The sequence below is a fragment of the Serinus canaria genome, chromosome 19 (genome assembly GCF_022539315.1).
Source record: "Serinus canaria isolate serCan28SL12 chromosome 19, serCan2020, whole genome shotgun sequence".
NCBI lineage: Eukaryota > Metazoa > Chordata > Aves > Passeriformes > Fringillidae > Serinus > Serinus canaria.
Genome location: NC_066332.1, coordinates 5,883,542 through 5,907,220, shown reverse-complemented (window position 1 = coordinate 5,907,220; position 23,679 = coordinate 5,883,542). Strand labels below are relative to the sequence as shown.

General features: G+C 50.9%; 2 protein-coding genes and 1 long non-coding RNA gene across 9 annotated transcripts in view; 1 reads left to right on the top strand and 2 right to left on the bottom strand.

Annotated features, from left to right (window-relative positions):
• The window catches only part of LOC103820078 (NADPH--cytochrome P450 reductase), a 30,007-nt gene extending 17,970 nt beyond the window's left edge, over positions 1–12,037 (bottom strand). The window contains exons 1-2 of one of the 6 annotated variants that reach the window (XM_030232916.2): positions 11,943–12,037; positions 9,631–9,766 (exon numbers count right to left, since the gene is read on the bottom strand). The gene's annotated coding sequence lies outside the window, so the exon portion shown is untranslated. Of the gene's footprint in view, positions 1–5,009; positions 5,159–9,630; positions 9,772–11,898 lie in introns of those variants that run through there. The other 5 variants (XM_030232915.2, XM_050981786.1, XM_050981785.1 and 2 more) reach the window with 5 other exon arrangements.
• An 83-nt stretch (positions 12,038–12,120) lies between these two features.
• LOC127060275 (uncharacterized) lies at positions 12,121–16,378 on the top strand. The gene is made up of 2 exons (XR_007779153.1): positions 12,121–12,169; positions 14,229–16,378. It is a non-coding gene; the product is annotated as an uncharacterized LOC127060275 (long non-coding RNA).
• RHBDD2 (rhomboid domain containing 2) lies at positions 15,246–22,082 on the bottom strand. 2 transcript variants are annotated; one of them, XM_030232760.2, is made up of 4 exons: positions 21,919–22,082; positions 20,299–20,700; positions 19,727–19,877; positions 15,246–17,574 (listed from the first exon to the last, which is right to left on the bottom strand). In XM_030232760.2, exons 1-4 carry the CDS (start codon positions 22,061–22,063, stop codon positions 17,184–17,186), a joined length of 1,089 nt encoding a protein of 362 aa, XP_030088620.1. In that variant the 5' UTR covers positions 22,064–22,082; the 3' UTR covers positions 15,246–17,183. The 2 variants fall into 2 exon arrangements, with proteins under 2 accessions (XP_030088620.1, XP_050837836.1); XM_050981879.1 differs by having other exon boundaries at positions 15,246–15,853.
• Between the last annotated feature and the right edge of the window lie 1,597 nt (positions 22,083–23,679).

Here is a 23,679-nt window from a genome sequence, read left to right as displayed (position 1 = left end):
GAGCAGGACTGTGGCACCAACCCCCCTGAGCATCCCCACAACAGGTTGTTACAACCCAAATGATGAATATTTCTGATTTACTCCACTGCAGACTGGATTTACTGTCCCTCTCTCCCTGGGCCTTTGGCTTCCCAGTCCCTCCATGACCTCCCTCAGTTTACCTTCCATCTCCTTGAATTGCTCCTTTACACTTACCAATTTGGGACTTGCCCACAGCTATTCCCAGAATCTGTGGCAGCACAAGGATGAACACCCAGCCCTCAAATACCCAGGCAGCTCTATGGCCCCTGTCCTTCCCCTGGGGAGCCACCCATCCCTCCCTCCCTGTGCTGTGCCAAAGCTCTGAACCCCTCTGACCCTAATCCAATGGCAAGATTATCTTCCCTACATGCAAGGACACACTCTGTCCAAATAAACAGATAATTAACTCTCAACTCGATTTGGAAGGGCAAAGTGACTCTCTCTTTGTACTTGGGCATGCTGCCAACCCAGGGGACCGTGGACATTTGAACTTGCACGCAGAAAAGTGACTCAGAGCCATGCTGGTGTCACAGGAGAGAGAGGATACACGCCATGGCTGAGAGATAAAAGTGACTGAAGCTGAAGGTTATGCTAAGACATTCAGGAGCTGGGAAGAGAAGGGAAGGTGATGTTTAGGGAGCACTAATGAGGGAGACCAGGTATAACCTTCAGCAAAGGTCAATCCCTTGTTGTTACCCCCACGAGGGAAGTCCAGCTCCAGACAACACACAGCCCTGTGCCACAGGGCATCAGCCATAAAAAGCACCCTGTGGAGCACAGGGAGAAGTCCACAGCCACCTGGCAGTGACCCTGGGCAGGTACTCTGGAAACTCAATGAGGGCTCAACGCCACAAGAAGTTTTATTTGGTGGAGAACTTGGCAAGTAACTGCATTACAAAGGGCACTAAAACACCACCTCAAAGCTGCCCGTTAGGTTCCCACTGAAGACACCAAGGAAGGGTGCTGGAAGAAAAATAAGAATGATGTGACTGCAGACAAGCAAATTGCACATTCCTCTCCATCAGGCAGGTCACCCTGGCCTCCCTCCTTGCAAACAGGCTTTCCATGGCTGGATCTTGGAGCCAAGCAAGAGCTGGATGTTACTTCTGTACAACTGTAGACTAAACTGATAGTTAAAGCCTCCACAAGTGGGGCTTAGTTGCCAAAAAGGCACAGCTCCCAGGAGGATTCCTCTCCTCCTCCTTATCTGGTTCCAGTAAATCACAAAGGAGCTGGTCTGGCAACCAGCACCAGGGGAATCTGCTGGTGGGGGGAAAACGTTGCTGGTTTGTTGCTTTTATTCCTGATGAAAGAAGTTTTAATTACAAGCTCTTCTCCTCTTCCCCTCTGCCACCCAACCTGTAAGAATTTCAGCCAATCTCAGCCAAAACCTGCCAGTGAACCCTATATTTCACAGAGTTTTGGGGTTTTGGTTCTTGCCATCTCACTCATCACTTGAACTCTCATTAAATCTCAGGGCAAAGAAGCCCTGAGTGGTCCATGATTCCTAGGGAGCCTCAGCTGCTGCCTGTGCACAGCACAGCCCAACTCTGCAAAGAGATGGAGGAACCAGTGCCCAGACACAGGCAGGAGTAAATATCTCCAACTCTGACAGGTGGCTTGGTTTTATCAGCAGCAGCTTCATTGCCCAAATTACACAAGGGTGGACAATTCCCCTCATACAGGGGATGGCCATGTCAGTAAAATTACCCTCAGAGCAGCCTGTCTTTCACTCACTTTCCCTGAAAACCCCAAGGCACATAAGGCAATGACAAACCTTTGCTCAGAGGAAGCCATGAATAAACACAAGGCTGATGGAGACCATGCTGAGCTGGTTTGGGGCAGGAGCTGCAGCTCTTTCCCTTCTGAGCACCAAACCCAGCAGCAGCTGAGCCCTGGGAAAGGCTCCTTGCCCAGGACACAGCAGCCTCCCTTGTCACCAAGGGCAGGTAGAGAGAGCTCCAAACCAGACATGTTTGTGGTGAGCAGCACCTGGCCCACAGCAATTCCCAGCTCCAGAACAGCTCAGACATGGATATTCATGAGCTGCCCTATGTGGGAAAGAATGAGGGCAAGAATGAGCCTGTGCTCTGCTCAGCCAGGTGAGGGCTTTGACTCCAGCCCAAATTCATCCCTGTGCTCAAAGCAGCAGAGCTTCAGCTCCCAGAGCAGAGGGGTTTGGCTTTCTCAAGCCTCCAGAGGAGGTCTGCTCTCCCAAGCAGTGCTGCCCTGGAGAGAGGCATCCTCAGGAGGCAGCTCCCAGGAATTCTGCCTGGGGGGATGTGGGGGTGGGAGCTGTGCTATCTCCTTGCCTGACCACACTGCAGCTCTCCAGGGCTTCAAAGGGGAGTCCTGCAGCTGCAGCCAGGCCACCCACTCACTGCCCACAGCCAGGGAAGGGAACATCCCAGGAGGTTCATGGCTCTGGTGCATGGAGCTGAGCCTGGCTTGCTCTCCTCTCTTCATTCACAATCTCCACAGCACAAAGTTTCCACACTGACCTCTAACCCTGGGAGGAAACGTGGTCATGGCCTGGGGACAAGAGCCACTTTAATTCCGATTAATCTTAATTTTGGGCTCCCTCTGGTCCTGGACATTTGGTTATTCAAGGCTTATATCCCAGCTAGAGAGTCTTCTTTTTGCTTTCCCTTTACCACCCCTACCCTCAGGAAAAGGTTTGCTTAGACATAGCAAGAGAAAGGCAAAGAATGTGAAATTAGGGCTTATTTCTCTTTTTTAAAGGGTTGCCTTACCTCAGGAACTATTGAGCTCACTTCACCCAGCACAGGAAGATTATTGCTCAGTTTATCTCAGTCTCACCTACCTGGCTGTAACAATCATTTTCCAGAAGTTCACAGCAAATTTGTCATTTTCAAATACATCTCCTTTACTAACTTCCAGTGAAAAGAAACCTGACTCTTACTTGAAATTTAGCTATCCTGGGAATCCTGCAGGAAGGGCCTTGGTAGAATCAAACTAGATTTTTAAAAGGAAATTTATGATACAGGAGTAAAACTTTCCCTGACAATAGTTTCAAGGGTGGTCATTTTATCCACAGTGTTTATTATATCTTCAGTCTAGGTTAGACAAGCTGTCCATATCCCTGGGGCTTTTCTGGTGGCTCCAGTTCCTGGATCCCTGCTTGTGCACATAGCAGAGCCATCAGTCTCAGCAAGATGTGAGCATTTACATCACACAGAAAAGTCACAACATTTTGAAAGATTGCTATCAAGCAATGCTGTGTTTTAGCACAGCTTTTCAGCCCCTGAATGTGAGAATTTGCTTGATACATGGCAGCTCCCAATAATTCAAATCATCAGGGACCTTCTCTGCACATCTCTATGCTAGCAAACAGATGTACATCATCTTCGTGTTAAATTAAATATATTCCACATTCTCATGCACACCTTGGAAAAAAAAAAGGACTGGAAGCACTCTCAGAGCCAGGCATCCTCAAATTCTCCATGACTTCCACACAGACTAAAGGGTCTATAAGGTCACAGGGTTAAAAATATTTAAATACATATAGAAACAGTACTACAACAAAGACAGGAGTGATGAAGGCCGAGTGGTCAGCAACCTGAAGAGATTTATTCTCCTTCCTTGCATCAGGAGATGGTTTTGGGAAGATCAGATGTTCCCAAAAGCACCCTGGGACACAGCACCACAATCACAAAAGGTGGCTGGGAGGTTTCCCCTTGTGGAAGTCACACTGTGGCATCTCCTAGTGACCAAAAGCCCTGGCTCTGAAGCTAAACTGGCAATGTGGGCAGGAAGATGTCTCTCTTGAGACTGAAGTAGCCTTTTTCTTAATGTACTATCTGTGATGAGCTTCAAGTACCTCAGCTGGACCTCACAGTCCCAGAGCAGGACTGCAGCCTGTGACTCTTGCCCCAAAAATGAGTGACCAAGTTCTGTGCTTGACTCTGCCCCGTGCCACCACCAGTGTCAGCCTCGCCCAGAGGGGAAGGAGAAGGAAAACTGCTGAGCAAGCACACTGTCAGAGGGCTTGTGTGATACTGGCTGCTAATTCTTGGGCTGAAGGGGCCAGCTGAAGTAAGATAAAGTGACACATCAGCATGGTCCCAAATGAAATGCTCTGGTATGCAGAAATCTGTCTTATCCCACCTTGTGTTCAGCACTGCATTGTCCTGGGGGGCACTGAGGTGTCACCAAACTTTGGAACACAAAAGTTAGCAATTCCTGGATGGGGATGGACATCTTGCTGTGGGTCAACACACTGGCTTGATTTTATTTAAGAAATAGGAGAGAAAAGACTCAGTCACAAGGGTTTCCTTGAGAAGCATAAGAAGGGAGATGCCTTGCTCAGCAGGGAAGGAAAACTGCTGAGCCCAGGCTGCTCACTGTCCCCAGCAGCAGCTGGAGCACCAAGGAGCCCCTGATTGCAGCCCAGCATGGCAGAGAGGGATCCCCACAATCCCCACATGCCCTGCAGACACTGCCTGCCCTGGCACAGCTGGCACAGGGGCTGCACCCCCAGAGCTATCACAACACCCACGGTTTTCCCAAGCACCAGCACTCTTTGGACACCTGCAGAGAAGCACAGGAGCTGCAGGTGGAACCTGTGCTCTGCAACATGTGCAGAAAGAGAACCAGTGGTGATGGAGTCAAAGAGGAACTGCGTGACCAACGTGCAGTGCCACCAGCCACCCGTGCCAGGCTCCATTCAAAGGGAGCTCAGCAGGGTGCAGGCAGAGGAGCCTTCCCAGCCCACAGCAAGGTCCAGGCTGCCTCAGCTGAGCAGCAGCAGGGACAGCAGGCAGTGGTTTGGAGCCAAACCACCCCTGCAGCAATGAGATCCCCTCATTTCTCACATGACAGTGCCAATTGGAGCTCAGGAGCTCTCATCCCCTCTCCACCAGCCCACCATCCCCTCATTTCTCACAACACCATCATGGTGCCAACTGGAGCTCTGGAGCTCCCATCCCCTCTCCACCAGCCCACCCAACCCCTCCTGCAACACTTACCAAATCTGCTTTCCAGATTCTCATAAGCAGGAGTCCATGCAAGTCTAACTGCAGATATAACAGCAACACACACTCCAACAGCTCCTTCAGACTGACCTTCTCCAGCTCAGACTGCCACTGAGAGCCCTGCACAGGCACACAGGGCACAGGACAAGGGGGCACTGCTGGCAGGGAGGGCACTCGTGCTCCCTGCAGCCACGTGACAGTGACCCTCATGTCCCTGACTCAGCACGTTAGGCAGCAGAGAGGAAGTGCAGCTGCTGTGATTTCCAGTGCTGGGAGCTCTGTGTGGCTGGGGATGTCACCACTGCCACCAGATCTGCCAGACCCCCCTCTCTGACCAGGAAGGACCATCCTGAATTCCCAAGGCAGAGGCAGGTGTGTGTGTGTGTGACCAGATTTCCCTTCCCACCTTGTCTGCCCCAGGGAGTGCCCTTCCTCTCGTGCTGACCATGGCACAACAGAGATTAAGGGCATGATCAGCCTTGAGAAGAAGCCTTAAAAAAGCCCAATTTTAAAGCAGAGGACATTTTTTTCCACCAGCATCATGGCACAGCCCCAAAATTCAACCTCAGAACAGACACATAAAGGATAATTGGAGTTTTCACCAAGTGAAAACTCCAATTCTTTCTACAGCACTGACAATGGTAAAACAGGGAGGCTGTAGATAGAAATTAAACAACTGAAACATCTGGGAGGAAGAAAAGAAAACCACTGGACAGCCCCCTCACAGGTCTGCAAAGTTTGTGGAGAGTTCAGAGAGACAGCAGCACCAAGAGGAAGCTGCACTGAGACCCCATCACTCCTCAGCAGTGCAGCAGAAGGAAGAGACTTGCCCACAAACAGGAATGCAGTCTTGTGATCAGCCAAGGGCTCTCTTCTTTCACCCACTAATGACATCAGGCAGGTCACTGGTGGCTGTCAGGAAGAGGAGCCCCACAGCCACAACCCCAGGAGGAAGGAGGAGAGGCAGCAGCAGCAGAGAGAGCAGGGCTGTGGTGGAGGTGCCATTCCTGGCCAGGCTCCTGTGCCTGGTCTCCTCTGAACCCCACTGCAGCCAAGACTTCCTGCATGTTCATGTGTGATATTGGGCCAGGAGACCCTGGGGGCAAAACCAGATCTCTTATTCCTCTTAGAAATGCAATCAATTAGACTAAGAAATTCTGTTTGCATAGGCCTGTGCCAGCCTCAAACAAGCTCTTTTAACTTTCCCTTTTAGTAAAAGGAGACCTGGCAGGAAAAGTCAGCCTTTCCAAAACAAAAGCAGTCCAAGGAAGCAGGTGCTCAGATCCAGGTTATTTAACAACTGCCTTGGATCAGCCTTTTCTCCACAGCTCTGCCACACAGAGATTGCATTTCCCATCAACCAGAGGACGCTGATCTGGCCAGACAAGTGGCCCTGTTTGGCCTGGTCTGCACAGGCTCCATGCTTTGGGTGGGAATCATCACACAGGTGAGTCCCTGGGCTCGTGGGGAAGGAAGGCACAGTGAGAGCTCACAGCTTTCCTTGCCCCTTCAGCCTCTGTTTGGCCACACATCCTGGTGTTAAGGATTACTACACCTACAGCTCCCCTATCACTTTCTTCCCACATATTTCCCACAGCTTCCCATTAACCAGCTCAATAAAGAAGGGCAGAAAGTAGCAAAGGCTCACAGAAAAACAGGGAAGTGCCTCTGCACTCTTCCACCAGCTCAGAAATCCCAGCCCAAACTGAGGAGCTGGCTGCTGCAGCACCTCAAGCAGGGAAGGGAACACAAAAACTGTTGGGGGCTTTTGTGAAACAAAAGTTGCTCTCACTCTGAAAGGTGTCTTCTACCCAGACCCTGACACACCAGCTCAGACATCAGCAAAACTACTATTTTAGACACAGGACAGACACAGAGTGTGCATCAGTCAGTCTGGATCTTGAAACACTGCATATTTGAGCTTCCACTGTGTCACACTTGCATGCTTTCTGGCCCCTGGGTCTTATTCAAGGACAGCAGAGCAGCTGCAAAAGCAAGGAAGAGAACAAGAACTGTTTTACTGAGGCAGAAAGGAAATCTCTGCTATGGGTATGCTCAGGTGGGCTGTGCAGGGAGCCCAGTGCACTGAGCCAAAGGATTTAAGGCATTATCCAACACAAAAATGAATTCAAAACTTGCCAAGCTGCCTTAAAGCAAGCTAGAGTTACTGAACCTGCACATTTCCTTTCACCAGATAAAAGCCTGACTCAGAACCTTTAAACATCCCCCCAGCTTAGGCACTTGGACACCTTCCTTCACAGGTGAATGTGAGCCAGCAGAGAAAAGCAGGAGCTCAGGGTTACAGGATAAACAGAACCTGAGAACTGCAGGTAACTGACCCCCTGTGAACCAACACTGCTCTCCAGCCTCCCCTCCCAGTGAGGGACAAATCCAGAGCACCACAGCTCAGGAATTGCTTGGAATAGAACGGGGGTCTTGCCAGCACCAATATTCAGGAGGAGGGATAAGCCTGCAGGGGTTTTAAACCACCCTGTTGCCAACTCCACAGGCACCTCTCAGGCCAACAACTGCTCAGAGGGCTGCAAAACCTCAGGAGCAACCCATCCAGGCATGGACTCTGCACGGCTCAGGTCCTGCTGAAGATGTTTTTCTAAGATCAAGAGGGAAAATGACGTTTTTTCAGCAGCCTCTTCTGTGGCTGCTGCACCCTGTGCTGCCACAGGCACAGCTGGACATTCCTCTCCTCCCCACAGGCTGTTTGCTCACCCTCTGCCTGAGTTTGTGGAGGGTTGGTGTGACACGCTGTGGCTTTGCCTTATGCCACCACTGGGAAAGGAGCCCTATGGGATGGGGTCAGTAGCCAGAGACTTTGACCTTTTCCACCAGGAAAAGTATGAACAACAAAACCCTCCAATGCTGGTCTCTTTCCTTTGAAACCAACAGCTGAAAGAGCACCAGAGGGACAGGGTTAAACACATCTTGCAAAGTTTTCACAATTGTCAAGACTTTTGATCAGAATATGTGTTTTGGGGATTTATTTATTTATTTCAAGAGAACCAAGCACTGTTTGCAAGGAGCCAGGATATTTTGTATTTATAAGCCCAGTTTCTTCTGAGAATGGAAGAGCTTTGCAGACATTACAAGCCCATCTCCTGCATTGCTGTAGGGTTTGGAGGTGTCACTGCATGATCCTTGCACCTCTTGGAAACTCAGCACTAGAGCTGTCCTGCTCTGGCTGCCCTATCAGGAGGGTGTGCAATCACCCTACAGAATCTCCCTGCCTGCCATGGGTCAGCAATCTGACCTGGACTTCACCTTTTTGAAATGATTTGGGCAACACAGATCACTTCCCAGCCCCTTGCAATCACACACAGCCACAGCAGACCTCAGAGCACCAATTCCATCCCCAAAACACGACACAGGCCACAAGACATCAGAGAACTCAGGGATCACAGGCTGAAAAGCTGGTCCCAGGCTGCAAAAAGCACAGCTCTCCAATGCCCCAGCAGAATCAACACAAAGAGAAGATACTCAACACAGGGGTTTTCTGTTCCTTTGTAACAGGAGCTGCTCCTCTTACCTCCAGCAGTTATGCATCAAGTCCTGTTACACAACCAGAACTTGCACAATCCTTGCAGGCATTTTATCAACTTGCTCCTCCAAAGCTTGGAGTTGGAGAGGAGATGCAGCAATGACCCATGAAAGAGAGTCAATTGATGTGTTTCACAACCACACAGCAAGATCCAGCACCACAAAGCCAGACCCAGGGTGGTTGTTAAACCCTCCCAGCAATCTTCCCTTGCACTGCCAGAGCCAGATTTTACCAAGGAGAAAAATCCAACCCCATCTCAAACTCCACACAGCAAGAAAGGAAGGTAAATAAGTCGGTACCTCCATTCCTTCCAAAGGAGTGACTGGAGGCACGGATGTGACTGATTAGTAAGCAAAAATACTACAATAATCTGCCACCACAGGTCAAACTCAGCCACTCTTTGGACCTGTGGCCCTCCAGAAGCCACCAGACATGGCTTCTGGTCTCTCTGTTTGGATTCCCTGGGTGACAGCAGCATGCAATTAACGTGAAATGTTTACTTGGGGACAAACAGCAAGAGATTATGAGCAGCCTACAATTATTATTTGTTCTGACCTATGAATTTTTCAAGCCTATAAAAAGCAGTCTTGGCAGAGGTGCACCTGTCACGGCAGGGCTGGTGATTCACTCTCCACAACAGCGTGTACAAAGTAATCTCATCACTGGGATCAAATGATCACGTTGGGAAAGCAAATTATGCAAGTTCTAAGAATTGTGTTTTTTGAGGCAAGAGAGTCGATGTCAGGAAAAAGAACAAAGTTCAGTGGCCACAGAGGTAACTGCAGGTGGTTTTCCTTTAGACCAGGGGAGGAGATGGCAGGAGCACAAACCTGAGCAGGGAAGCCTTTTCCCCAATCCTTCAAACACAAACTTTGCTGTATCCCAACAGGCAAAGAAGAGAGCAAAGACCAAAAGGGGATTTCAGTCAGACAGTTCCACACTTTGCTTTTGCTGCAGGTAAAGAAAGCATCACTCCCAGCACCCACTGCCAGCCACCCTCCCCAAACCCAACTGCACCCAGAGATGCTCCACAGCCTGTGACACTCAAAAGAAAGGGGTTACCTTGCACCTATGGGTCTGCAAACGAGAGCTGGTGGGGCCTGTGAGCTCCAGCACGGAGGGTGGTGAGCAGCAGGGAAAGTGTCCCTTGAGACAATTCAAAGAGTTTTGGTTGTATGGCCCTGTCCAGCTCCTCCAGCTGCTCTGCAAGAAACAAAAGAAAAGTTGCAAAAGGCACTTGGCTGTTCAGGAGGCACAAACCCAGAAATTACTGACTGAACAGGAGGTAACTGCAAAGTGATGACAAGCGAGAGATTCTTCCCTGTCACAATTAGAGCAGGACTAATTAAGAGAGGGTTAAGCCAGATTTGTGACACTACACCCTCCTTCCTGCCCACTCTTCAAGCCTTTCACACTCAAGGATTAAAAGAAAACACTCAGCTGGTGTTTCTTGCTGTAGCTCTGCATCCTGCCTGCTCTGTTCTGCAAATACAGTTCTCGTGCACAGTCACATCCAGGTGCAAAAGCAGGACACACTCCAAGCCATGCACACCCTGCCTCAGTGCTGTCAACCAGCCCAAGAAAAACCTGTACTGAGACAATGCTGGGTTTTCCAGGAAGGGTCTGGCTCAGCAGCCCTCCCAGACAAAACACTGATTTCCTCATTTGCAGCAGATTAATCAGCGAGCTGCACTGCGTGTGTGCGACAGCTCCCCGGGGTTTCTCAGAGAATTACAGAAATGTTGGAAGAAAGCCCATTCCTTTCCATCTAGCAAAAGGGATGAGTACACCACTGCACCCCACTAAGCAAAAAAAAATTTTGAAACTCCACAGCTCCTCCTGGCAGCCCACACAAAGTGTAGAGTTCTGTTGTGGAGGGGATGTCCCCACCAACGCTATCACTGAATCACTTCCACAACTCAGAAACACAGACCTCACTCCTTCTTCCTTGCACTTTTCCAGCTTCTCAGCCAGATATATGTTCCTACTTTTTAAAAAGAGCTGTAAAAACACAAACTCATTTCACTTTTCCAGACTCACATCAGAGCATCTCAGTGATCCCTCCTCTCTGTACACATTCCACTAAGCAATCCCATTTCTGTTCACACTCCAAAAGCTAACCCTAAGAACAAAGCACACTCCAAACTGCACCAGCACTGCTTACTCCTGCAACTAAGACAACTCCCCAAGAACCAATTCCATGCTGATGACTAACTCCCAACACCATCATCCAGGTACCTTCACACCCTCCAGCCTCAATATTCCCAAAACCAGGGGGTTCCCATTATTTCCTTTATCAAGCACACTCCCTAAGTGAGTAATTTCACTCTTCCAAGAAACTCCACCAGGAAAAGTCAGGAGCAAAGAGTCTTCCCACACCCCAGCAGTTTATAAAGTTAAATAGATGGAGCAACAGCAGAACAGCCCAGCCTGCAGCAAAGGTATCAATTAAACGCTGGGAATAACGTTCTCCAGGGAAGTGCCAGAAAATTAAGCTCGTTAAAGGCTTTTAACCAGCAACAGCCTGGGATGGGGTAAGTCTGAGCAACCCTTCAGTGCTGTGGAAGCAAGGCAGGGCAGGCATCACCCTGCTCCCAAGGGTGCTGGTTTGTCCCCTACCCCACAGCCCCGGGGTGACAGACGTGATGGGGGTACCCCCCAAAGAACAGGGGGTGCACACATGCCAGCCCTCCACACAGGGCACATCGGTCAAACCAGCCTCCCCAGCAACAGGGGCTCAACACCACCAGATATTTCCAAATAAGAGGAGTTCTGGTCACCCCAATTCCAACAGGTAACAGGGGAGCAGTCACATCAGATTCCCCAGATAACAGGGACCTCTGGCCATCCTAACTCCTGCCAGGTAAGAGGGGACCAGTCATATCAGACTCCCCAGATAACAGGGAGCTCTGGCCATCCTGCTCCCCCAAATAACAGTGGGACAGCACAGCACAGTGCCCAGATAACAGCGGTCATCCCAGCCCTCCCCGACCCCCCCAGGAAGAAGGATCTCTAGACACTCAGTAAACCCCAGTAAGAGGATGCCCACTCACACCACACCTCGCAGTGAACAGGGGGCTCTGCTCACCCCAGTCCCCCCGCAAAGAGAGATCCATTCACATCGATTTCCCCCGCCAGCAGTGCCACTCACCCCGCACCCAGGAGACTGCAGTCACGCCCGCAACACGCAGCCAGCCACACCAGTGCCCCCAACACACAGAAAGAGCCCCCATGCCACGCCAACCCCACCGAAGGATGCCGGACAGCCCCTCCCCAGCACTGAGGGCCCCGGCGGCGGAGCTCAGCCCCAGAGAGCCCCCGGTCCCGCACCCTGCTCGGCCACAAACCCCCGGCGCCGCGGGTCCCGCACCCACCGCCTCTCCGGCCCGTCTGGCGCTGGCGGCTCCCGCGGCCCCGGCGCGGCCGGCACGTACAGCGGACCGCACCACCCGGGTACATGCGCGGGGGAACACGCTCCGCCCTCGCCGCCCAACAATAGTCGGCGAGCGCGCCCGCTTGTGGAGATCACCCCTCTGCGGCGGCACATGGTACAGTCCCAAGACGGGGGTCTTAAAGAGACAGGAGCTGCGATAGGGGCCGGGTAATGTGGGGTCAGGGGTCGGTCAGGGCTGGGGCGGCCACGGGTGGGGTGGGGGGTCGGTCATGGGTGGGATCAGGGTGCAGAACAGGGCCCAGAGGCCACAGTAGGTGCAAGCAGAGGCTCGGTGAGGGGGGCAGGCTCAAGAGGGGAGGCAGAGTTGGGGTGAACATTATTGTTCGGGGGTGAGTATGGGGGTGAGCATTGGGGTCGTGGCGGGGTCAGAGCTGGGAGCAGGGCTTGGGGCACTGTGGGGTCATGAGCTGGGGTCAGTGTTGGACACTAACTCTGGGCTCAGCCAGGACCTGCAGACCCAGGAGCCCTGTCCGTGGCCACTCCTGGGTGCACATGGTGTGGGACTCCCAGCTCCCCCCAGGGTCTTTGCCCACACCAGGGCGCCGTGGGGGGACAAGTGGACCCCGAGGTGGAGGCTGGCACCCAGTCACTGCCATCCTCCGTGGGAGCCAGGGGGCTGCTTCACCCGGGGCAAGCACATGCTCGTGATGTAACCACAGCCCAGATGATTCGGATGTTTTGGGGTGGTCTTTCTCTTGCTGCCACACCAGGAAGTTGCTCAAGCAACTCTGGAAGCATCCCCAGCAGTCCCAGTGGGACATTTCACAACGCAGACCTCGGATCCCACAGGGCTTGCTGCTCTCGTCCCTGTTGGTTTTTTGTGGAGGGGAAACTGGGTTACAACTGCACTGTTTCCAGCTTGGCCAAAGCCAGAGGCATAGCTTGCCACTGAGTAGCCCCACAGCGGTGTGGGGTCACCTGGGCTGGGTCCCCTCCCTTTGCCTGCTGGCCACTGGCACATCCAGAGTCACCATTCTGATGCCATCGCTGTGTTGACACTCGCTCCAGAGTCAATAAAACACTTGGGGAAGGTCCAAAGTTCGAGCTGGGCCTGGCAGGCACCTGAAGAGGTGTGAGGAGGGGGAACAGCCCAGGGCTGCAGGGACAGGCAGTTTCCTGACAGCAGTTGAGCAGAGGGTCGAGGTCACCTGAGTGCTGGTGCCACTCACATCAGCTTTGGGACTGACCCCATGAGGGTGGCTGGTCTGTGACCATACCCCGTGGGGTGAATGGACATGGGTTAAAGATCCCAGTGGCCCTGAGGGGACAGAGGACAGAGCAGCTCCATGGCTGGGGTCATCCCATCAGGTACCCAGACTGGCATTATGGCACAGCCTGTCCCTTTCTGTCCCCACAGGGAAGGGGCTGGAGGCTCATCACACCCAGCCCAAATCCCCCAGGAGAAAGCAGCAGAGTCCTGCAGCCCACAGAGACCTCTTTGGTCAGTGCTTTGTCTCTGCCTATTTCTCCCACCTCTCCAGCTCTCCTCTGTTCCCAGCACAGTTTCAGGCTGAACTTTTGGCCACAGAACCCTCACAGTGCCAGCAAACAACAGGGAACACCATGGGACAGCCATGGAGGTGGTGTTTGGCAGCGTCCTGGCCCGGGCACAGGGAAGCTGGCCCCGAGTCAGGATGTCTGCATGGGTGTGCTTGGCCAAAAGTTAATGACAGGAAAGCAAACTCAGACCCGTTTTCCTGCCAGCATCAATGTCCCCTGCCAGGCCTCCCCACTTTGTGGGTCCCCTCTCAGTCCTGCATGGGGCAGCAATGGAGGTACAAGTCAGTTCTGCTTTTCTCATATATCTCTGACTCCTTTTCCCTTGCACCTTGGTGGGAGCTGAAGAGCAGAGGAGATGGACTTGGACTCCCAGAGCATCCCTCCCATGGCAGGACAGCTACTCCAAGGACAGGGAACAACTGGCTGTGCTCCCAGCACTGTCCCCAGACTGTCACTCTGCAGTGACCCTCTGAGGACATGGGGGCAACCCACGGGGCTTTCTGGATGCTGCACACCCTGTGGGCAGACACAATCCTGGCATGCAATGAAGTGGCAGTTTTCCTAGGAATGAGCCAGAGGCACAGCATAACAACCCTCCAGGGACAGCACGTTCCCAGGGCAGTCACCCTAGGGGCAGCCATCCCAGGCTGAACTGGGAGGTTATTGATTTGTTTTTTCTTTTCTTATTTTTTTTCCCCTGCTTTAGGAACTTCAATTCTCTGTCTCCCCACCAAGGAAATGAGTGGGTACTGCAATGTGTGATGAGTAACATTACTGTGAGCTTAGATAGGCAGATGCCAAAGCCCAGTGAGCTGATGACTTTTACCTCCCTCTCTTCAAATTTAAATCTTCTCAGCCTTAAACACGTTTGCAAATTCTCATCCCAACCTGCTTCCTCCCTCTCAGCAACTTCATTTCCCTGGGTGATGAGTTCTGAATTCACCCCCCAGCCCTGAGGAACTGGAACTTGTTGAACTCCACTGTCCAAGAGCATCTCACTCTGGAATGGATGCCCTCAGAAAAGGAGGGAACAGAAATCTCCACAAACACCCATCTGAAGGGCACAGAAGACAGGTCCAGCACATTGCACATGACCAGGAGGTGCAGCTGGACTTGGAACACTCCTGGGGACATGGTGGAAGCTGTACAAATCAGAGAGACCAAGTGATCTACCACAGTCACCAAGAAGCTCCCAAAAGATCTGGGAGCAAAAAGAAAAATAAATTTAAACTGTGGTTTTGTGCTCAGTCCTGTCCTCGGGGCTCACCTGGAAGGCTGTGGCATTTACCTTGTCCCAGCATGGAAAGAACCTGCTCCTTTATTCCTGGAGGGAGGTTTGCACCACCTGGGACTGGGGCGGTGACTTTACAGGGCTTCCTCTACCGCAATAAAGCCAGGAAATGCTCTCTGGAAACACACTAGAGACAGCTCTGCGGGGAGAGCGACTCTCTCACCACATCGACTGATGGAATCAGACAAGGAAAAACAACCGGATTCCAGCGGTTTCCAGCGTGCAGTACCGCCTGTCCCCAGTGCTCGTCCTCACTGCGCGTCCTAAGCCACCAGCCTGACACACAGCCCATCCCGCCCCAGGGATCCCATCCCACAGAACCCATCCCACTGATCCCACCCCAGGGATCCCACCCCACAGATCCCATCCCACCCATCCCCCGGACGAACACGCTCCAGCTCCCCATTTATAAACAAACCCAGAGAAAACCACTCTGTTTTTCAGATTCTATTTCAAGTTCACAGTTTGGAGACACACAGCATTTGTGATTGGTATTGATTCTCATCACCCTTCTGGAAAAAAATCAGCAGTAAAATTCCTCAGTTTACAGGCAAGGATTTCACGAGGAGGAAAAATCAAGGCACTAACAGGAGCGGAGTGTCAACATTTCAGTGTTATCTCTAGCATTTCTTTCCTGGTATTAAAAACATGCTTTTAAATCCAAACAAGTTCCTTATCCTGCTCTTGCTCCACACTGAAAGTACAACAATGCTGTCAGCAGGAAAAAGAAGACCATGAAATCAAGTCCATTTGTGATCCCACAGAGGGGAGAAATAATCAGGTATGAAACAGAGTTGTCTCCCAACTCCAAGTTGGTTCCCAAGTTGCTGCATCCTCCTGCTGAAAGCCCTGCCTGGGGTGCTCACCTTCACAAGAAGAGCTTCTTACTCATCTCTTCTGTGAGGTGCAAGTTCTCAGCACTGACTTTGGTCTCCTCCAGAAGGAAGCCTCTGCATCCCACATGGGACCATGGCAGTGATTCCAGAGGGGCTGCTGGAGAAGTGAAGCAGCTGGATGACAACTCAGGGTTTGTTCACATCCTGATGATGGAAAAATGAAAGAGGCAGGGACGTGGTTTGGAATGTGCCAGAGCTGCCTCTGGCCAAGCTCACTGGAGAGCACGGAGGAGCCCTGAGGCTGTTGAGTTTCTGGGGATGGGTGAGGCACTGCAAGAACATCTCCAAGAGCAGGAATGGCACTTTGTGCTTTATGGAGCACTTTTTTAGGGAGCACAGCAAAACTCCAAGGAAAGTTAAGGGCAGTTGTTGAGATCCTGGTTGATTTACAGACACAGAGACAGCAGATTCCTCCTGGGCACTGTACAGTGGCTACACAGCTGGGAATAAAGCTCAAATCCCAGCAACTCCTTCATTATAACCTCAAGCACCAAACAGTGAATCCTATTGTAAATCCCTGGCTGAAAATTCCCCTCTCCCACACACCTGCCCACCAGCTCTGAAAAAAAAAAAGAGATTGTGCTAATATTGGTGGGTGAAATTTCTAAAGCTGAGCAGTATGAACATCCCCAACAGCACTGCTACATTCCACTTAATTCTTCTAACCCATTGTTAAGGTCCATCCCAGCTCCTTGGATTTATAAATATTTGCTCCACAAAGGGCCAAAAATCCCTTATTGAAAAGTCTCTCACTACTTTACAGGCATTTGAGGTTGCCAGGTGCTGGTGATACAGGCTGAGCTGGTGCAATGCTCTCAGAAAATGAAGGCAATCCATTGATGCAGGTACAGGGCCTTTAGCATTTTAGAGCTGTGATTTGGGGCAGAAGAAGGTACTCTGTATTCTATCCTCTTGCCCCAGGTTGGTGTAACAAGGCCCCTTCAAGGTTCTCTCTTAAGTGGACAAGTCACCAGTAGAACAGACATTGTCCTCCTCCATTTAATTTTAAGTTACAAACTAAGGCTCATATGATTCCCACTCTTTTGGGTTCAGCTACATCCAAACTGTAAAAAAGACAGGAATGTAAATGGGAAGTGCTTATTGCTGCAGCTTAGTTAAAGCCCAGATTTGCTCAGTGTTTTGCCACTGAGGTTCCTACCTTGGCCTGGGGAGCTAGTGCACTGGAACTCCAGTGGACTTGTGGAAAAAGGCAGCTGCTAAATGCAGCAAAGAAGAAAGACTTAAAAACGATGAGAAGTTCACAGAGGTGATACAGTTCCCATCTTTCAGCCACATCAAAAAGTAAAAACAAAAAAAAAAAATTATAAAGGAAATATAATTCAAGCAGACTGTGCCAGAGAGCAGAGGAATGGCCCTCACTGGAGCTACCAACACTCATCCCAGACACAGCACAGATCCCAGCAATGCACTGCTGTGCCAGCCTCACACAGCAGTCCTGCTGCTCTCTGGAGGATCAGTACACCTGGACTCTGGTAAATTCAGCTGAAACAGGGGCCACTGGGGCTGCTGGATACCCTGGTGCCTGCTGAAGGCCCGTGGCTGTGGGTGGCTGTGGCTGAGCTGGGCACACACGCTGAGGGACAGAGAATTTGCCCAGCTGGCAGCACTGTCCTGGCAAAGCCCTGGCGTGGGCCTGCCCAGGGCACTCTCCAAAGGCACCTCTGGCTTGGCAGTGGGAAGAGCTGAGGCTGTGTCCTGCAGCAGGGCCCTGCTGGGGTGCCTGGTGTCCCAGAGTGTGGCTGTGATGAAAGCCCTGTCCCTGAGCACTGGGGTGAGCAGGAAGAGCCAGAGGCGAAGGGCAGTGGTAGCTCTGGGTGGGGTAAGTGCCAGGCACAGCGTTAATCCTGGGCAGGAAGAAAACAGAAGGTTACACAGTGCTCAGAACTGACATTGCCTAATTAGTGCTGGAAATGCCCTGGGGGAAGATTTCCTCCTGACCAGCGCTCAGAGAGGTCACTGCAATCCATCAGAGGGATTCACTACAACAGACGCTCTTATCATAAGCAGCACTTGAGTAAAAAATGGCTTTAGTGGCCTCCCAGGACAGCTGTTCCCACTCCCAACCCACTCCCACTCCTCACCCACTGAACGAGCGTGGCTCTTGTCCCCAGACTCTTTGTGCAAGGAATACACAAAGCCAAATTTCAACATGCTTTGGGATCCCTGTGCACATCCTCCCTGCCCTGTGAGTTACACATCTGCCAAGTCATTAATCAGGAGAAGTTACAGCTGCCAAGTGTTATTTATCAAGAAAACACAAAGGCCTTTGGTGTGAGTAAGAGCCCAGAGTATGGAGCAAAGGAAAAAAAAAAAAAAAGGAAGGAGGAAAGAGAAATAAAAGAGAGAGTTAGAAATAAAATTAATCATTCAGAAGCAAGGGCTAGGAAGGGTTTGCCAGCAGAAGGCATGACTCATCCTGCCAAAACCTATCAGGAGAGAGGCAATCTGCCTGGAAGCCTCAGCCTCTGGGACTTCAGGAGTGCTGCTCAGCCCACGCACATGAGGATGAGAGCTGAGAATCCAGGCAATATTCATGAAGCCATGAGTGCCAAGTTCTCAGCAAGAAGAAGAGACTGGCTCATGCTGGGGTTTGCATGCTTGGAGATTTCTTTTTAATTATTTGAGGTGTGGGTTTGGATTTTTTTTTATTTGTGGACACAAACATGATACCAAGGCCTGCACTTCAAAGAAATCTCTCCTGTCTTGCAGCCATTTAATGCCTGAACCTTATGAAAATTTAAGATTAAAACAAATCCCAAACTATTAAGAGCTTTTGCTTGGAAATAAGCATCAAAATAATAAAAATTAAATTCCAGAAGCACTTAACAGTTGTATCTAAGACACAGACATGCAAATTCAGCTGCAGCAGTGGAAGCATCCTAGAAACACCTTCCCACGTCCTGCTTGATAGTCAAATGTTCGTGTAAATACCTTGGTGTCACAGCAGTCTGTGTCACCTCACCAAAGGAGGCAGGTTTAGACACTGAGGTGCGGTGCACAGCAGGATGGGACTGGTGCTGACACAGGCTCAGCACAGAGCCAGGCTCCCTCTCCTCCCAAAAGCTGCACTTGCACAGGAGGAAGAGAGGGAAAACAAAAATTCTGGCTCTGTCTGGCCTCCCCTGCAAGCACTCACACGTTTTGAGAGTCCTGATGGACCTGGGGACACTCCTGCTGCAGGCAAGGGTTGCTTTTATGGTTTCCCATGTGTGAGGGCAGTGCAAACACCTGGGAATGCTTCCACTTCAAATAAAACTTTACAGCAAGCTGATGGCTTAAACAATACAAAAAATATAACCCTGAATAGAAAACTATTTTTCCTCTGTGAAACTGAAAGGACACCTTAGAATAAGTAAATATTTGACCTGCATTTTGAAGCTTTTTAGAGTACAAGTGAATTCTCATGGTTTGTATTAAATTTAAAACCTTTCCTGCATGTCAGCTGTGTCAAGGTTTCTTTTATGTAAAACAACATTGCCTTGACACTGAAAATGTGCTGAAAGATGAAAAGACACCAAAAGGTCTGCACTGAACTTTGTAAGTGCCATCCTTAATTTACAGTGCTCTGGTTCTAAGTAGGTTTGGACACAACTCACTTCACAGCATTCCTGGCAGGAAAGGTGGGGCAAATAAAGATAAGAATCATAGCCGAGGGAGCCATAGAGCCAGGAACAACTGCCTAAAGCTGGGGCAGAGTTACACAACTTAGCTTTGCTGTCAGCCAGAGCTGCAATATTCCCATGTGTACACGCTGCCCTTGCAGCAAAGGAGAGGTCTATAACCTCCATTTAGCTTTCACTAAAGACCTGGTTGAGTTAATGTGTGGTGATTCATTAGTCACACTAATGTCACCAGTGTAACATCAGTGGGTGACTCTGCTCCCCATGGCACCCACTCTGTGAACAGGAGAGGCAGAACACAGCTTTTAGAGATGATTTAAGGACTCTGCTCACACCACAAAATTCCCCTACGTTTCACAGGAACTCCTGTACTTACATGCTGTTTCCACAGGCTCTTCTCTCTGCCAAGGACCCTGGGATGTATTTCAGCCCTGGTACCCTCTTCAGCAGAGTGAAAGGGAGCACCCGGTCCAGCCTAGAGCCCACAGACTCTGGAAAATCCAAGCAGAAACAGTAGCCAAGACCATCTGAAATCAGGAGCTTGTTAAGGAGAGCTGAGAACAACACACTCATTTCTGACACAGCCACACAGAGTCCCCTCTGTCCCCAAACCACTTTCTCTGGAGAATTCTCCCAGCTCCAGCCAGCAGCACCTTCAGAGACCATCACCCTCCTCAGCTCCATGTTCTCTGCAGGCACCGAGAAGGGGCAGTGTGAGGTGAAACACAAATGCAAAATAGGGTGGGATGAGCATGAGAAAAGCCAGTGAGGGTCAGGGGCAGTGTGAGGTGAAACACAAATGGAGAATGGCATGGGATGAGCATGAGAAAAGCCAGTGAGGGTTTAGTGAAGGGCAGGAGTCCAGGGAAAGCCAGCAATGAGAACTACAGCCCTTCCTTCCCACCACAATCCTGCTCTGGCCCAGGGCTTCTCACTCAGAAAGGATACAGGCTTTCCCAACCAGGAGCCCACTCAGGTTCCCCAGGAGAGAAGAGTGGGGGACAAACCACGCCAGGCAGAGCCCAAACCATGGCACCAGCACCACAGGAACTCTGCACCCCAAAAGCAGAGTCCTCTTCATGCGTGAGCGGGTGGTGGAAACCCCCAGCATGGCAAAAGCCACTGGCATGAACCCTTTGGCATCTCCCACTTCCAGCAGCCTGGAGACAAAGGGCTGGAGGAAGAGGTAGAGGAGGGCAGAGAGCACAGAGAAAGTGGCAGTGAGGATGCAGTGCTTCACTGTGCCCACGTTCTTCTCAAAGCTGCCAGCAAAGTACCAGATGATAACAGCACCACAAGCCAGGGAGATCAGGTCCTCGTAGATGAAGATGTAGGTGATCAACCTGTGAACTGAGCACAGCAGCACCTCAGACAGGCACAGACAGCACTGGGGCTGCTAGGAAACAATTACAGGCTTGAGCAGAGGGAGAGTGAGCCCACAGGATTAATGAACAGCTTTCATTTCTATCCTGGTGTAGAAGAGAAGGAACCTGAGGCCTTTAAAACCAGGCATAAATAACCAGACAGAGTGGAAAAAAGTGCTGTCTTGGGTGTCACAAACATTTGGGCTGGCTCTTGCTGCTTCCTGGGAAGCTGCCTGGAAAAAAGCAACAGCATCTGTAGTAAATTTCAGTCTCATTAAAAGAGAAGGCAGGAGACATAAAAATAACTGTTACAGTACTGACAATTTTAGCAAAAAGATAAACACTTCTTAAATTGCTGCCAGGCTGATTTTCATCACCAAAAATATCTGGAGGTTTTCACCCCTCAGAAGTGCTTCTGGGCCCTCTGTTTAGGTGTTCCCCATGGCACACAGCAAGGATTGAGACAGACTTCTCCACCTCCTTCCCACCAACCTCAGTTCCACAGCCAGAGAAACACCAGTGAGAAACAAAACAACAAAGTGCAACCCCTGGAGACACGTGAGGAGATGGTGGAATCACCCATCAGTTCAGAGCCCTGGACTGATAAAGGAAATCACTGCAGGGGGTAAGCTGGAACACGGGAATTAAATGTGTGATAAAAATCGGTCTGGGAGTACCACAGGGACTGAGAAACACAAACCCCTCAAGCTCCCAGCACGGTTATCCCCTAGGCTGACTGTCACAGGACAAAGATGAGGGTGTGGGGGAGCAGCCTGATGTGGAGGGACTGAGATGGGTGGGCTCCCAGCAGGCTCGGGACAGGCCAGGGAAAGCACACAGAGAGGGAAGGGACACGGAGAGAGGGACGGGGGGAGCAGCAGACTCAGAGACGAGCTCGAGGAAAGGCACAGAAATGGGGGCTGGGGGGAATACCACGGGGTCCAGGGTAGGAAAAGGAGCAGGCCAGAGAGAGGGGACACAAAGGCTCCGCTGGGATTTGGGAAAGGCCGAAGAGAGGGGATACAAGAGCTGCGTTGGGATTTGGGGAAGGCTGGAGAGAGGGGACACAAAGAGTCCGCTGGGATTTGGAGAAGGCCGGAGAAGGGGGACACAAAGGCTCCACTGGAATTTGGGGAAGGCGCGGAACGGGGCGGGCAGAGGGACCAAGGAGGCAGCGGCTGTGCCCGCCGGCGGCCCCGCTCACCTTCCCCGTCGTGCAGGGCTGCGGGGTGCAGCGAGGCGGCGGAGCGGGTGGCGGGGACACCCCGCAGCAGCCCGGGCGCGGAGGCTCCGACCGACAGCAGCGCCGTGAGGGCGGCGGCGGCCGGCGGGGCGGAGGAGGCCGCCATCGCTGCCCCGCGCGCCCGCCACTTCCGGGCGCCGCCGGAAGGCCCGGCCGTTACCATGGTAACAGGAGGCGCTGTGAGGTCGTTACTATGGAGACGGGGGGCCTTTTTCTCTTGCTCTCTCTCCACCCCTCCCTATAAAATTTTTATTTAATTATTGTTATCTTTTCCCTGTTTAAGGGGAAATATCGCAGCGAGAGGTGTGAGGTCTCGCCGGGAGCTCGCCCAGGACAGGGTTCTAGCCGGGTGCGCCCCAGGGTGTGGGAGGCCCATCTAAGCCACAACCCACTCCCCCGAGCCGCGGGCTCTGGCTGCTGGGAAGCAGAGAATCAATCAGCCTGGAAGAGATCTCTGGGATCATCGAGTCCAACCCGTGACTGATGAACATCACCATTTCAACTAGACCAGAGCACTGTGTGCCACATTCAGTGTTTCTGTAAACACCTCCAAGGATGGGGACTCCCCCATTACCCTGGGCAGCCCCTTCCAATGTCTAATCCCTCTTTCTATGAAGGAATTCCTCCTCATGTTCAGCCTGAATGTGCCATGACTAAATCCTCTCACCCTGTCCCTTGGAGCAACCCCCACCTGGCTACAACCTCCTGTAAGATAATTGTAGAGCACAAGAAGGTCCTCTCTGTGAAAAATGTATTTTATGATTGGCTTTTGGCAAATATTAAAATGAATAATATATGTATTATGTTAGAAAGTTATGCTGTATTAATTTTCTTAAGTAGTGTGTTAAATATGGTTTCAGGTTATAACATAATGTTAAAATAGAAACTATGCTATGTAAGATACTTTTTTTAAAGAAAGTACTCACAGCAAGATAGCAGCCCCAGGACACCTGAATCTTTCAGAGAAAGAGAATTTATTGCTCCATTATCAGCAGAAACCAACTTCTTCCCACCTCACTCAGCCCTGAAGACGCCGTCAGGATTCAGAGGAAGAAGCTGACACTGCCCAGACAGAATCCTGTGTTTGAATTATGCACCATATATGAGGAGTATGAATATGCAACAGGTTATTGCTTTTAAGGGTTAATCCCCTGTTAACGTGGGTCCTTTTTCGGGCTTATGTTGCTCAGAAAAAGGTACCTAGACTGTCTGTAACTCTTTGTTTTTATTGTCTCATATTGTCCTAATCCAAATTGTCCAAATTATTATTACTCCAATTATATTACTATTTTTATACCCATTTTATTACTATTAAACTTTTAAAATTTTAAAAACAAGTGATTGGTGTTTTTCACAAGAGCTTTCCCCAGTTCCCTTCTCTGCTCCAGCCCCCCCATGTCCCTCCTGAACTGAGAGCCCCAGAACTGGACACTGGACTCCAAGGCTGAATGTTTCCCTTCAGGTGGAGGTGCAGGGGAACATCCACACCCCAGCTGCTCCTGCCATGCTCATACCAAAACCTGTGGCAGGTTTGTGTTGTCTGCCTTCAATCCCCCAGAATATTGGCTTAATCGTTTGGCCAGTTCTGGTCAGATCTAGGAGAGGAATCAGCAGCTCAAAAATGAAGATACCAAACTTGTTGCAGGTCTTGTGGACAAAAGGAGATGATGAAATGTGGGAAATAGTAAAGGTAAGTTTGGCTGCTGCTGGTTGTAGGTGAGC

Bases quoted from the DNA above. Each gene is read 5' to 3' on its own strand.
- RHBDD2 (XM_030232760.2), bottom strand. From the start codon at position 22,063: ATGGCGGCCTCCTCCGCCCCGCCGGCCGCCGCCGCCCTCACGGCGCTG. The intron at 19,878-20,298 runs GTATCCTTTCTG...TCCTGATTTCAG, and splicing joins GCTCCTGGTTGGGAAAGCCT to ATGGTCTTGGCTACTGTTTC. The intron at 17,575-19,726 runs GTAAGTACAGGA...CTTCCTGCCCAG, and splicing joins AGAGCCTGTGGAAACAGCAT to GATTAACGCTGTGCCTGGCA.